Raw genomic sequence first — 16,163 nt, forward strand, 5'->3', positions numbered from 1 at the left:
CAAAAAACTCAATTTTACTGTTCTATTTGTCTTTTCTAAAAACTACATGATTATCTCTATCAACAATACGTTATTAATAATGCAGTTATGGTTAACAAAAGTTAAAATAAAAGATTTTTTATTTGAGCTTCGTTCCAACAGGTGGCTTCTTTATAGCAGATGGAATTGAATTACATTGAAACGCTCTTTGCTTTATCTACAATATCAATGCTAACAAATATTTGCAGCAATTTAAATGAATTTCAACAAATATTCTACAGCAATCAACCACAGATACTCTTTAATTTCTTTATTACTGGGAAAAATTATTAACCTTTTTAATTAGGTTCTATTGAATTTAATGGATTCCTAAAGCTAAACAAATGGGCAATAAATCCAATTTCCTATTTTTATATTCAAATGCATTGAAATTATTCTCCTTACCATCATACTCAGTAAAAAAAGTTTGCGCTCTTTTGTTAAAATTTTTTCTATATTATTAGCTAAAGGAAGCTTCTTTGTATTTTACAGAATACCAACCATAAAATTTTTTTTTTTTTTTACATCTAATTAATGTTTTGGATTTTTAATCTATTATAGAAGAAAGAATGAATTCAGTATCTGGTGATTAAGATATTTTTTGTCAACTTCTTCCCCTGTCTACCACAAATTTCCATATCTACTAAAGAAATATACGGAGCTTCTTTATTAAGGCTAAATTTAAGCTTCAGTAAAATAAATATAAGCCTGCCACTTATTGACTAAAAAATATGAAAAGCTTATAAGTTATTTAGCTCTTTTTTGATTTTAATTTTTTATTTCTGATTTGAGCTGGATTTAAATCAAAGGACTATATGTGAGGAGACTCCACACGTTTTGTCTTTGAAAATTTTCAATCTTTTTATTGTTAAAGCTATTCTTCTTCGGTTCTCCTGATATAAAATCGTGATTCTGACACACCAAATCACTCACGAAAATTAATTAAAAAACCAACCAAAAAACCTTTTTAGATTTGGTGCTTACATTCAATATCTAAAACTTAGACTGTTCAAAAAAATTTTAATGTGAAAAATTTAGTTTCAATTTTAAGCACAGAATTACCAACAAAGCTTTCGTTAGGCTTTTGACGTTTTATGATGTAACTTGATTTGTTTTGAACCTCATATATGAAGTTCATATTAATTTAGAAATCAACTACAGCTGATTTTTAAATTAATTTTGGATGTAAGATTTTGGGTGTAAGATTTTTGGGTGAAAGATTTTTATCTGTTTGATGATTTTAAATATTTCTACGTCATTATTATCAATAAATATCCAGTGAAAAGTTCGAATATTGTTTTGTGTCTGCAGGAAAAACTACACAAGAAAGAGAAATAAAAACTACATTTAAGCAGCTCATAGAAGCCGGGGATTGATGAAGTGGAGAGGGTGGCTACGTTTAAGAAGTACATTTGTTAAGTTCAATACTTTTAGTTTTGGAGTCGTTTCCATCCAATAAAATAGCAGCAAGAACGTTTATTTAAACTGTCAAATAAACATTCATGGACGGCCACAGGCATGTTCGACAATTGGGATAACACAGGACCTCGCGCTTGCTTTGTGCCCTGTACTAACAAATGCCCCGGAGTGCAATTTGTTTTGCTGTAATCTGCTGTAAAAAAGGTTCGAATGAAATGCAACGTTTTCTCCATGTCTCCATGACCTATACTATTTATACAGGTAGAATTCTACATTAAAAAAAAGAAGAAGGGAATTTTTTTCAAGTCAAAACTAATTAAGTTTTAAATCTTTTTTTTTTTTTAAAAAAAATGTCCTCAGTGAGAAGCGGAGATTTAAAAAAGGAAAAAAAAAAAAGGTTATTTGGAGTATTTTTATCATATTTGTGAAATTCAAAGCGAAGGTTCATCAGTGTCCTTCAAAATTAATCATACGGTCAGCATACACCCGGCTAACACAAAACGTTCGAGTACGTTTAAAGAACCTTAGAAACGTTTTTAGAACTGTCTTAGAACGTACCCGACCGTTTTTAACGTTCGACGAACGTTTCTTGAACGTTTTGTGTAATCTGGGCATTCACTACGGTCACCATACATTGAATCTATATAGCTTTGTAAATAGTTGATCAATTTTAAAACTGTGAAATTTCAGGTGTAAAAATCAAAAAAGGGATTTTGAAATGAAATCACATTGTTAAAGTTTAATCGTACGAATTTGCAGGAAAAAAAACAACTCAGAAACCTTGGTAAGTATTTAAAAATTAATTTATATTAAACTAATATATACTCTAGATTAAAATATTTTCAGATTGGAAAGACAAAGAACCACGCGCTCTTACTGATTCATGATTTGATTGCTTAAGACTGGAAAAGCGACAAAAATGGAAAATTTTCGCTGGAGAAAATAGCAAAAAAATACAAACTTCCCAAGATGCACAAGTTCAGAGCATCATAGAAAGCTATAAGAAAACTGGAAAATTAGAGTATTCTTCAGGGCAAGGTTGTAAAGAATTTTAAGCCATCGTAATGAAAGGCAAATACTAAAGAAAATAAAAACAAACCAATTTTTATACAAATGATGCTTCAATTTAATCATAGTTTATAGCTGTTTTCAAAACTGCTTAAAATGAATTGTTAAGCCTTTTTTTGACACAAAAATAGAGTGTAAATAAAGCGTGACGGCGCACACAAACTTTTTAACCGCACTTATTGCTAAGTTGTATTAAAAACAGATTATTCATTTATTTCACAGATAATCTGTTGTGATTATCAATCATCAAAGAATTGCTCAATGTTTATAAAGATAATATGCCAGGAGATATTTGCAGTATAAGTGTGGAACATCAAAAAGAAGAAAGCTATTGGAATATTTAAATCTTTCAAATCCTGCTCATCAAAGTTGGCGATCTGAATGGTTTAATTCAATTACTGTAGGACGAGTTGTTAAAAGAGAAATTTACGTGGATCAAAAAAAAATGTCAATCCTTGTGAAAAGCAATTTAAGTCTATTACATACATACATAGATACATACATACATAGATACATAGATACATAGATACATACATAGATACATAGATACATAGATACATAGATACATACATACATACATACATACATACATACATACATACATACATACATACATACATACATACATACATACATACATACATACATACATACATACATACATACATACATACATACATACATACATACATACATACATACATACATACATACATACATACATACATACATACATACATACATAAATACATACATGCATACATGCATGCATGATATATATATATATATATATATATATATATATATATATCCGGGACACCCTCTGAAATGGTTCCGATGAAATCCTGTAAAATTTGAGAACAATCGAATAAGGGGATCACGTGCCCCAGGCTCTCTGAATGGAAAGAATAGCTTCTTATGGGAGTAAAATCGAATTTTTCGTAATTTCTGCAATAACTCACCTAGAACCCTTTTTCTTATTTTAAGAAAAAAAAGCGCCATTTGATTTTCTTCATTGTTTAGAACCTTACTTGCAAAAAATGAAGCACTTTTATGATTTCAATATAGATAAATAGTAAAGATAAATTTTTATTATTGAAATATGTTGGCAAAACCCTAAAACTCTTAACTTCTTTGGACTTGGTTGTTATTATCTAGTTCCAAAAAGTTCGAAATAGACTTCATGAAGCTGAGCTTTTTGGTCGTGTAGTACAAAAGAAACGATTCGTCAACAAGGTCAGTCGAGGTAAACGTTTAAGTACGCCAAAGCAATGTTAAATAAGCCGATTATGTTTTGGGAAACTGTGATTTGGTCCGATGAATCGAAATTTAATCTGTTCGGGTCAGATGGGAAGGCAATTGTAAAACACCCAAGGAAGAATTTAATCTGCTAAGGTCTGATGGGAAGGTAAATGGAGAACACCCAAGGAAGAATTTGGTCCACATTGTACTGTGGCTACGGTCAAGAATGGTGGAGGTTCTGTTACCATTTGGGGTTTTTTCACGTGAAATGGAACTGGCGAATTAAATATTTTGAACCATACAATGGATCGAATTTATTATCGTGATATCTTAGAGCAGCATTTGCTACCATTGATCCAAAAATTTAATTTTGGACAAGAGTCTTTCTCCGTCCATGACAAGGATCTTAAGCATACATAAGGTCTAGTGAAAGATTAGCTCAAGCAAAACAACATTCAAGCATTTGCTTGGCCTTCATTCTCGCCCGATCTCAATCCCATCTATGGGATGAGATCGAACGGAGGATGAAGAAACACAAACCGCAGAATATCCATGAGCTTGAGAACCTCCTGAAGAACGAATGGAATAACGTCGAGTTGTCTGTTTTTCAGAAACTTGTGGATTCAGTACCAAATAAATTACTAGAATGCATCAAAATGAAAGGTTACCCAACACGATATTAGATTTAACGAAATACCTGTTTTCAATTAGAAAAATTTTTTTCTTTCCTCTGGGTCTATAATTTTTGTATGTAATATTTGAACAAACTTGTACTGTTTTGTTAATAAAACAAGAACAAAAGTAATAGAAAAGTTGTAGTATATATATACTAATGACAATAGATCACACAATGATACTGATATTGAGTAATTTTCTCCCTGCAATTCTTTTGACATCAAATATAAAGTAGTTATGCAAGGGTGGGCTAATAATATTAGGTCTCACTGTGTGTGTATATATATATGTATGTATGTGTGTATATATATGTATGTGTGTATATATATATAAAAACTTCTTGCTTTAAAATAAAATATATGAAAATTGAAGAGTCTCTCATTTATGTTTATTTCCGTTGCTGAACAGAAGACAACATATCATTCAGAAAAAGACAAGGTGACAATTTATGAAGCATTGAGTGAACGGAGCCACATGCTCCAGACAAATCACATCATAGGATGCTTCAAATATCTTGAATCCACTGCTAACAGAAAGGATCTCACGAATTAGAGGATATTTAGTAGAGGCTAACTTATTGGTAAGAACACCAAAAAATGGATCGGTTGTGATTAAATAAAAATTTATGGAAGAAAAAAATATTTCGGGATGTGTTAAGTTTAACAAAATTTGTGGAACGTTCGACTAATCGAAATTTACGGAACGTTTGATTAATCGAAATTACAGGACACGGCGATCTTTCGTATATAGATTTTCCTAATATCCGTGGATCTGGAAATTACCAAATAGTGAAACAACTCCATGTAACCTATTTAAAATGTTTTATACAATGCGAATTCACCTAACTTTGTAAACAAAAACTTGTGCGTTATACAGTCAGAACGTTGTTCTTTTGTTTTCAAAAAAAAAAAAATGTTGTTTTGACGAAACCATGCAAATAAAATTCACTTTTAAGATTATCGACGTTCGGGGGCAGATTACCGACGTTCGGGGGCATTTAAAAATACACACAAAGGAACAAAGGAATTTTGATTTTTTTTTTTGACAATTAGGAAAAATAAGACCTGTTTTATTAAAAAAAGAAGAAAGAGAAAGGTTTGTTATTTTTGCTATGTAGAATTTACTATTTAAAAAATCAGTCTTTTTTTAGAACTTTTAACCGAATGAGTCACGAGATTCCAGGTCTGCAAAATTATTTAACTTTAAAGAAATAATTGCGTGTCTGTATTTTGTTCAAATAAATAACGAAATAATTTCTTTCTGTACTTTGTTTCGTTTTATAAAACTTGGTGTTTTTACTGTTTCTTTCTTTAATCTGAAGTAAATTTCTGATATCGCCAGAAAATGATCAGACTCAAATCGCAAACGAAGGTTACAAAAATGAAATTATTTTCTATAATTTCAAAGTAAGTGAAGAGAAAATAAGGTTATGGTTCTTCAAGCTGTAATAGTAGAACTGGAATTAATTAACTAATAGTAATTAATAGTTCTTCTTGTTTAGATGAAAAAGTTATTATAAGATAGTGTAGTGAATATTGGAGTATCTGTTGAAGAATTTTATTCAGGGTCTTATAAATGCAATAAAGGCTAGAGTGCACTCCGGAAAATTATAACTGAAAGTGATCAGTTTGATTGTTTTTGCAATGTTTTAGAGTCAGGAAATGGTCAGCCAATGTTTGAATGCGTTTTAAAAAATGGTGAAGATAAAATTGGTATGCCTTTGTCTGTGAATCTGAGGATCGCAAGTTATGGATTAAAAAACTTCCAAATGCAAACTTCGTGTTTACAGATTATAAGCGAATTTGTGCTCAGCACTAGCCTAAAGATGCAGAATTAAAAAAAGTCAAAGGTAGTAGTTTTGTTCCAGTGCATCCTCCATCAGTCTTTAAAGGTATATCAGTGTCTTGTATTCCAATAGTGTCTAGAAAACGAGATGTCACTGGGTTAATGTGCTCTGAAAGAAATAGTTTACCTGATGAGTTCGAAAACTTTAAAAAAATGGAAGCTATTCAATTTAATTCAATTGTAAAAAATTTGAAGTCAATGATAAATAACTGTGAAGAAAAATTTTATTTTGTTGAAAAAGAAAAAAAAAAATTTTTAATATCATATGAACATTGTGGACCAGCACCTAAGTTTTCAATATATGTAACTTTAGAAGATTCTGGAGATATTTATTTTCTTTTTTAAACAAAGGAATTATTAAATATTATTCTCAACTGGAGAATGCTGTTAGTTATGTTATTAATAATGAAACAGATTCTAAGCGAGTGAGTTATATTAGGCATCAAATAACCAAAACCAATTGAACGACAAAATTATGGATTAGTTCTCAAAGTTTTTTGTGATGAAACAGTTGCAGCATTATGTGTAAAAATTCCTGAAGCTAAAGATACTGCACTTTTTATTGAAACAGTTGTCAAGTGATAGCTTATTGTCAACAGTAAAGCAAAAGGTCTATATATTAGATTAAATGATATTCAAAGAAAGCCTATTACTTCAGTCAATGATTAGCAAATAGATTTCTTAGAGAACTATATTTCTTATTTTGCTGAAAATTTGAAATGCGTAAATTCAAAATTAAGAGAGAAAAAGTTAACAATGGATACTGTGAGTGCTTTGCAAAAAACTTCTAAAAGATTAGCAAGCTGTGCCAAGTATTTGTTGAATTGCGGTGTATCTTATGTATTGCTAGGACAAATGCAATCAGATGCACTAGAAAAACAGTTTAGGAAATATCAGCAAGGGTCAGGTGGCACATATCTGTTAACTGAGCAAAATGTTATTCAAAAATTTAGAATCGACAAAACTTGTAATTTGACAGACGAGCAAGCAGTTTTTGCAATATTTCCTCCTGCTCACCACCATTGTGATAACTGTGAACTTGATGGGTAGTTTGATATGTCAATATGTGAAAATTGTGAAGTTCAGTTGCCAAATGAATGCAAACAAGGGCTTTTATATATTGCAGGTTTTATTGCTTACAAACTTCTGGAATTACATTCAATTTTAGAAGAAATAGACACCTTTGATATGTTTCAAGAATATGGAACTTTGATTAGTTCTTTGAACAGGGAAAGACTAAGAGAACCTTCTGACAAATTAGTCTACTTTGTTATTTATTGTTTTTTTATATTTGAAGTGACACTTGTGAATAAAGTTTCACCATTGCTGTGCAAGAGAGGATTAATTGACATTTTTATTAACTGCAATAGTAAAATTCAATTGCTTGTTCAAAGTGTTAAAAAAGTTTGCTGCATTTTAGCAAACATTTCTTTAAACAATTATTGTAAAAAACACTCTGAAGATTTTGGGAAGGAATGTTTAATAAAACAAGCAAAACTTTCAACTTCAAAATAAAGTAATTTTAGTTAAAAAAAGTCAAAAAAATTTTGATAAAATAAAGTTAACATATTTGTTTGTTTTTATCAAAAAATTTATTATTTGTATTACAAGTGTTAAACAGCTAAAATAAACATAGTTATAAAAATGAGATTTAGTCATTTTTAGCTTAACTCTTTAAATTTTTTTTGTAATTAACTTATTTATAAACGTAAAAAAAAATTTCTACAATATTTGCTTCCGAAATTTAATGAAAATGTTTTGTCCTAATAAAGCTCTTTATTTGTTTCTGAAGTTTGTTTACAAAAGCAAGGATAAAAAATAATTTTAACCGTAAAAAAGTCGGCCTTCGCTAATTTTACGGAAAATGAGCTGTTGTGGCCTGTTTGAGAAGGCCTTGAAAGTACGGAATGAAAAATCTTATAAAAATAAGACCGAATGATAAAACACGGACGATCTCGAAAAATTTACTATTAAGTCAAATAGAAGATCGCCGTGGGAAGTGTTTCGGCATTTATTTGGTTTTAAACTGTATTTCGTCGTTTGGTTAATGAAGAAAATAATAACGATGCTTATTAACGGTGGCTCTAACGGTGAATTAATATCACGAATATTTAGGAATACTATTATTATATTTACTATTATTACAGCTACTGATATTTGATGATAGATTAAGGTTTAGATTAAACCTTAAGGTCTCTAATACACTTGAAAAAAGTGATTCGTACGCGATCTTCCGTTAGGCGACTTGGGATCAAAACGAAAAAATAAAAGCGCCATAATAAATAAAAAAAAAGAAAAAAATCCTCCGTAAGGATCTTAAAAGATCATTTTTAGTTTTAGTGATAAAATTACCAATAGGTGTTTCATTTAAAAATATATATATATATGTACATATATCAAAGGAATGCAAGAATATAAATATCAATTTTATAAAAAAAATACAAAGAATGTATGACTCATTAGTTACCTGAGTATAAAAATTATAATTAAGAATAAAAATTAGAATTCTATTTCTTTATTTTTAATGATGGTTTGATATTTCTTTCATTTCGTTTTTTGTAGGAAGGCAATTTTTGAAAACCGAACAAAAATCTTTTAAAAATCAAAGCAATGAATTTTAGCTGGCATAAAAAACTGGCTCTATACCTAAAAACAAAATCCACTTTTAACCTTCGAGCTTAGAGAGTAGTCCTTCCACGTATTTTTTTAAAGATATACCGTGATCAGTAACTGACTTCAATTCCTTCATGAGCTTAACGAAAAAGAAGATACAAAGTGTTTATATTATCTGATCGTGCTCAGATAGTGTTTTCATTTGAAAGGGAGTATGTCAGTTGTAAAGTTAAAATCAAAAATTAATTGTAACTGACTTAAGCCCTTTTAAAAAAACCAATTTATACATTTTTAAGCTTTAAAAATGACAGTTACCTCATCTTTAGAAAGCTTTTCAGTCGTTGTGAATTTTACAAACTTTTTCGGAGGCTCTTCAATGTTATTGCATAATTCTATATTCTTTTTTTTCATAAGCGCCATAAAATCTTCGATGTAGAATTCTAGCCTACTAATACCGTTGCAAAGATGGCGGATAGCTTCATATACCTAAAAAAAAAAAATCAAAATGCACGAAAGAAATATATATATATATATATATATATATATATATATATATATATATATATATATATATATATATATATATATATATATATATATATATATATATATATTTAAAATTAAAAAAAAAAAAAGAAAAGAAAACGGAAACCTGTTCCGAAGGAGCATCACGAAGCTCAACAAACATCAAATCCTCACTTGAATCTTGATTAACCTCTAACACTCTAATATTATTCTGTTGAAAAAAGGAAAAAAAAAAAAAAGTCATGAACACTAAACAGAAGATAAAACTAATTTAAGATTGGCTTGCTGTTTGCTGAGGGTTTATGAATACCCGTTAATTTTTACAAACGAAATGAGCTTCGCAAAAGAAGAATTAAAATGACAAATAAAAATGACATTTAAGTTAAATTTAAAAAAATTTGAGATACTTTTGACATTTAGTGAACGCCTAATAAAGATAGAGTAAATAATCTATTATAACTTTATCGAAATTCACTCGGTAATTACAAGCTGGTAACTGGACTTGAGTTAGTTTTTTTTTTTTAGAATTTATTGAAGTAATTTCTGATAAAACTTTTTAAGTTACTTGTTTGCATATTCGAACGAAACAGTAGTCAACATAAATATGTAGCTAACTATTATATAAAATATACTAGCTGTGGTAAATTTACTAGCTAATAAAGCAAATATGTATATTGAAATTTTATTTGCTATAACTTTGAATTTTTTAACATATATATATATATATATATATATATATATATATATATATATATATATATATATATATATATATATATGCTCTTTTGTAAGAGTAAAGGCTAAAAGAACAAAGAAAAATCCACTCAGAGAAAAAAACAAATGTTAAGAATATAAAAGAAACTGCTTATTATATGCTTTAACCTGTTCTTTTAATTCCTCCATCAACTTTTCTTTATCCTTTTTCAATTGGATTATTTCATTCCGTTTAATTTTTGAGTTTGACATTTCAAAGTGAGCTATTTGCGTGTCTTTTTCAGAGATGGAGGAGAGCAAATTATTGACTCTAAAGAAAATGAACTTTAGCTAAAATCTTTTGTTCCTAAAATAACATACTTAAGATACTTAAGAACTATATTTGTTGTAATTTGACTGATACTTACCAAGAGTGTTAAACAAGATACTACAAGACTGCAAGCTTACCTTATATTTTGTAACTCCTCTGAATGTCTTCTCCGAGTTGCTTTCATTGAAGCAATAAGAGCATCTCTTTCACCCATTAAAAGTATCAAAAAAGCATTTTTTATATTTGTAATTGCCTTTTCAAAGGCGGTGCGATCAATTTCACTTTTCATTGCTTCAATTTTTTCTGCAGCCTGTTCAGTTGCCTCTTCTTGACTTGCCAATATATCTTCACGCTCAATAGCTATGTTAACACTCTCTCTCAGGGCATCCTCTAACACATTTATACGTTCTTTCTTTTTTACAAGCTCATCCTTAAAAAAATATTGCATTTCATAATCTCTCTAATAATCCTGCTTGAGGTATTTCCAATTCTTAAATCTATGATTGTTAGAAAGGCAGGATAAATCAATGTATAGTGAGCTAGTAGGATAATGTCAATAGAAAAAGAGGTATAAAACAAATATAACATTAATTTAACAATAATCATTCATCCCTAAGAGTAGGATAATTTACAATTTTTTGTATTTTTATGTTAATGATAAAGAAGTTAAAAAAGATAAACATGTATGATCAAAAGCAAAATTACTTCATTACCTTTAATTGTTCTACTTGATTTCTTACTTCTGCTTCAATTTTCAGCTTTTCATTAACTAGTTGATGCTGTTTTTCTTTTTCAGAACTTTGAGTTTTCTTTATCAAACTTAATTGCTTGTTTTTTTCAGTAAGTTGTCTTAAAAAGAAAACTAATTTTATTTCAATGAATAGATCTACAGAAAAGCACATAAGTAGATAGACAAGTTGACACGCACATAGAAGAGTGGAAATACTTTAAAATTGATGAGAGAAAAAAAAAAGATAAAATAGTAGTAGTAAATAAAGAAAATAAGTCGGAAAAGCATGAATAATAAAACAATAAAACAACAACAAAAAATCTCTTGAAACAAAAGAAAACTTACTTTTCTAATTCAACAATTCGATTTAATTTCTGTGCGTTTTCTTCTTGTAACTGCTTCACTCTTTGATTGTCTTCTGCTTTTTTCTTGTCAATAAGCAATGTGGATCTTCTTTCATGCTTCTCAAAGCTTTCAAGTTTACTTTTTGTATCCTGCAAATCTTTCATCAAATCTTTGTTACTTTGCTGAAACTGAAAGATGTTGTATTTAACATAAATAGAAAAAGTTAATGGATGAATGGTAAAATCTTAATGTAAATAACACAATAGGAGGTTAACTTAATTTTGAGGGTTTCTTAAAATTTTAAAAATAAGTATAAATTTTTAACTTAAATATGATTTTAGTATTTTAAATTTTAATAACTCAAATTTTATTTAAATTTTAAATCATAATTTAGCAATTATAATTTAGCAATTATAATTTAGCAATTATAATTTAGCAATTATAATTTAGCAATTATAATTTAGCAATTATAATTTAGCAATTATAATTTAGCAATTATAATTTAGCAATTATAATTTAGCAATTATAATTTAGCAATTATAATTTAGCAATTATAATTTAGCAATTATAATTTAGCAATTATAATTTAGCAATTATAATTTAGCAATTATAATTTAGCAATTATAATTTAGCAATTATAATTTAGCAATTATAATTTAGCAATTATAATTTAGCAATTATAATTTAGCAATTATAATTTAGCAATTATAATTTAGCAATTATAATTATTAATAAATTAATCTTGAAAATTTAGCACAACTTATTTAGAAAATTTAAACAAAAATTTAATTTTTTCTTAACAAAAAATGTTTTGAGTTTTGAGCCTTCAAAAGATCATTTGCGGTATGCACTGCTTTTATTCTTTTATCAAAAGAAATCTGCAGCTGAAAGTCATCATTTGCTTGCAGAAACTTACGAAGAGCATACACCATCTGTTAAAACATGTGAATACTGGTTTAGACAATTTAAAAATTTCGATTTTGATCTAAATAACAAGGAGCGCCCTGGTCAGCCAAAAATGTTTGAAGATCTGGAATTGCAAGAATTATTGGACAAAGATTTAGCTCAAACTCTAAAACAATTGTCCAATGCATTAGGAGTCACTAAAGCTGCAGTTAGTAAGCATTTACAATGGATGGGAAAGATCCAAAAGGAAAGTAAATGGGCGCCATATGCATTGAAAGAAAGAGATTTGCAAAGAAGAATGGTAATGAGTGAAAAACTTCTCCAAAGGTATAAAAGAAAATTCTTTTTGCACTGAATTGCTACAGGTAATGAAAATGGATCTATTTTGACAATCCTATGCAAAAAAAGTTGTGGTGTGACCCTGTTCAAGTGCCAACATCTATGCCAAAGCGAAATATTCATGGTAAGAAAGTTATGCTTTGCATCTGGTGGGACCAAAGAGGTGTGGTATATTATAAACTTCTAAAACCTGGAGAAACTATAACAGGTGTACGGTACCAACAATAATTGATCACTTTGAATTAATCTCTTAAAAAAAAAAACAACCAGATAACACTAAGACACGATAAAGTAATTTTTCAGCACAATAACGCTTGTCTGCATGTTGCAAAATGTATAAAAGAAATGCTTGAAGAATTAAGATGGGGTGTTTTACCCAAACCACCATATTCACCAGACATTGCTCCATCAGATTATCATTTGTTTCGGTCAAAACAGCATTCACTTGGAGAGCAGCATTTTAAAATAAAATTAAGTAATAAATATTAAGTTATAAATATAAATAATATTGTGAAGCTTTGAAGAAGTCAAAAATTGGCTTGAATGCTGGACCAGCTCAAAAATCAGAAAATTTTTTTTATGATGGAATTCATATGTTGCCAAAAAGATGGGAGAAGATTGTTGCAAACGATGGAAATTATTTTGATTAAATATACTTTTTATTATTTAGAAACAAATATATTTTTTTATGATAATAAAAAAAACCCTCAAAATTAAGTTAACCTTCCAATAAGTAAAAAAAGCAATTTTGTATGATTACAAAAGAACACAACAAATAAATTGTTGCAAAAAAATCTATTCGCCTTTTGCTGCATTTGTTGTTTTAAATCAAAAATTTAAATTTTTTATTTACCTCTTTGTTCTGATTTTTGTTTTCTGTATATTCTTTATTCATTTTGCTTAACTCTAATTCAAGTTTACTATTTGCTTCTAAAGCTGATTTAAGGTCACGTTGCAGATCTTCCAATGTCATCTATAGTATAAAATATTTTTTGTTACAGCAAAAATTTTATTTTTGTTTACTTATTGTGAATATAAATATAAATTTAATAAATATAAATTTTATCAAACTTATTATTAAAGTTGTTAAATTTTCTTAAAAAGAAAAAAAAAATTTCAAAGAAATTTTTTTTGGAACTGAACATGTGATTAAATAACTAGATTAAAAACAAAAAGAAAAATGTAATCAGAAAAATAGAAACCTTCTGTTGAAGATTAACAGAGCTCAAACATTCACATTCTTTCTTCATGTCTTCATAGACAACCAAAGATACAGTTTTTGATAATTGTGTATCTTTCTCTTTCTTTAAACGAAGTAGCAAAGAGTTTTTTTCTGATAAATCAGCCTGCAGTGCATCATTTGACATTTGAAAATTTAAAGATGCTCTCTTATACTCCTTGATTTCTTCATTACAAATCTTAAGTGCTGCATCTTTGCGAAGTAGTTCATTGCTTGCATCAGAGAACTAGAAAGAAAAAAAAACTTATATACACAAAGAAGTTATAGAATATGATTTATGTGGTATATTGGTTAATTATTTAAATTATACATTATGTAGGTAAGTAAGTAATATAGCATATAAAAATTTAGCATAATGTATATAACCTTGTTAAGGTACTCATTAAGTTCTTTTTCTTTTAAAGTCATTTCATTCTTGAGATTAGATAACTCTTCAACAACTTTGGACAACTTTTCCTTGTTTACAGAATTTTGTAACTCAACTGTTTTCAAATTAGTGTTCAGGCTTTCCACCTAATTAATAAGAACAATTATTTTGTGTAAACTTTTGGTCCAAAATGATACTTCTAAAAATATATTTTTACAACATTTCCTACACTTTTTCTTAGTATGGTAATTTCTTCATCTTTAGAATTATCTTCTGATTTCTTTTCACTCTCATATAACTGGTGCTGCAGAAGTTCAAGCTGTATTTGAGAGAAGATCAGATGCAAAAATACAACATCCATCATCCAAATTAAGTTTCAAAAAACTAACTAAATGACCAACTTGGTTTATTAGAAAAAAAATCTCATTTTACAACTACAAGAAAAAAAAAACAAAAAAAACAGAATACTGCAATAAAAACATCACATCAAAACACAGTTTAAAAATGTAAAAATTTTTCATGACATCTATTATAACTAATATGCTCGCTTTGTGCATTAAAATACATTACATGTACAGAAAAAAAATACATTACATGTACAGACCCTTTGTGCATTTAAAAAATACACTACACCTACATATGAAACATAAATATTTAAAGCATTTTTAAAATTAGTAATAAGTAATAACAAAAGCTGATTAGGGTTCTACACATACCCTGGGTTTAGACTGCAAACAAAAGGTAATCACCTCCTTTTGAAGCATATCAAATTGCTTGTCTTTTGACAGAAATAGCTCCTCCAACTCACTTATATGCTCAGTATGGGTGCGTTCTTGAGCAAGTAACTTTTGAACTTCTTCACTCATTTTAATTAACTGTGTTTCTTTATCAGCTAAACACATCTCCAAATTTGATATCTGCACATTATAAAAATATAAATACTTTGTGGTATTAGAAAAATTATTTTAACTCAAATTCTTATCAACTCTAAACTAAATCTGTTGTTAGTAGCAGCAAAATTGTCTTCTTTAAAAAAATGTAAAATCTTTTAAATGTTCTTAACATGATAAATATTCAGCTTTATTATGTGTAAGTACAGTTTATTCCAGTGTATAATTCAACCAGGTGTATACTTGTCAATCAGAACATTTTTTTATGTGCATACTGTTATACTTGTCAATCTGAGTATTTTTAAATATGCAGTATCATATATGAGTATTTTTAAATATGCAATATCATATCCATCTAAAAGGATATGCTGAAGAGTCATAAAGAAACAAGAATATAAAAAAAAAAAAAAAATCAAATAAAAAAAATTAAAAATCAAATTAAAAAGTGTTTCTAAAATTCCAAAATATTTGAAACTTTTTTTCTTAAACCTTAGAAATGTTTTACCCAGGTTTTCCCATCCAAAGGCTAAATATTATATATGCTTATAAAACATTTTTGTAAAAAAATTAGCTGTTTTTATTTGCATGTAACTATGGATGGTCTTTCCAAACCAGATTTATTAATGTAACTCACTTCATGACTATTAGGATGTTCAATTTAGCTTTAAACAACAAATTATTTAATAAACACACAGCAATATATTATTTGACATAATGACTTATTTACTGGATAAAGCATGACAAAGTAGATAGATTGTTACTTCTAGCTCAGTTTTGATTTATTGCGTAAAAAGATGAAAATAAATACTCTCGCTTATTCAGTGAAGTAAAAACTTTCTTAAATTCATTTCTCCACATTTTCTTGAATGCTACCAGGTAAAGTTGAATGAAAATAATTCACAAAAAAAAGACAATGA

General features: G+C 28.2%; 2 protein-coding genes and 1 pseudogene across 3 annotated transcripts in view; 2 read left to right on the top strand and 1 right to left on the bottom strand.

Annotated features, from left to right (window-relative positions):
* Positions 1–6,147: 6,147 nt before the first annotated feature.
* Positions 6,148–7,612, top strand: LOC149892432 (uncharacterized; annotated as a pseudogene).
* On the top strand, positions 7,324–7,828 carry LOC149892433 (uncharacterized). The gene has a single exon (XM_090078995.1). The coding sequence runs from the start codon at positions 7,324–7,326 to the stop codon at positions 7,780–7,782; it is 459 nt and encodes a 152-aa protein (XP_089935121.1). The 3' UTR covers positions 7,783–7,828.
* Positions 7,829–8,803: 975 nt separating this feature from the next.
* LOC149892434 (uncharacterized) overlaps positions 8,804–16,163 on the bottom strand; it is a 335,617-nt gene continuing 328,257 nt past the window's right edge. For both annotated transcript variants that reach the window (XM_090077374.1, XM_090077375.1), the window contains exons 4-15: positions 15,106–15,273; positions 14,586–14,675; positions 14,356–14,502; positions 13,952–14,215; positions 13,603–13,722; positions 11,505–11,692; positions 11,143–11,278; positions 10,567–10,859; positions 10,288–10,429; positions 9,533–9,616; positions 9,196–9,366; positions 8,804–9,019 (exon numbers count right to left, since the gene is read on the bottom strand). In XM_090077374.1, the coding sequence (XP_089933500.1) occupies positions 8,933–9,019; positions 9,196–9,366; positions 9,533–9,616; positions 10,288–10,429; positions 10,567–10,859; positions 11,143–11,278; positions 11,505–11,692; positions 13,603–13,722; positions 13,952–14,215; positions 14,356–14,502; positions 14,586–14,675; positions 15,106–15,273 (1,890 nt within the window). In that variant the 3' untranslated portion in view covers positions 8,804–8,932. The remainder of the gene's footprint in view (positions 9,020–9,195; positions 9,367–9,532; positions 9,617–10,287; positions 10,430–10,566; positions 10,860–11,142; positions 11,279–11,504; positions 11,693–13,602; positions 13,723–13,951; positions 14,216–14,355; positions 14,503–14,585; positions 14,676–15,105; positions 15,274–16,163) is intronic.

Source organism: Hydra viridissima, unplaced genomic scaffold (genome assembly GCF_058129835.1).
Source record: "Hydra viridissima isolate aposymbiotic clone 2 unplaced genomic scaffold, HvirCarnegie_v1 scaffold_2, whole genome shotgun sequence".
Classification (NCBI taxonomy): Eukaryota; Metazoa; Cnidaria; class Hydrozoa; order Anthoathecata; family Hydridae; genus Hydra; species Hydra viridissima.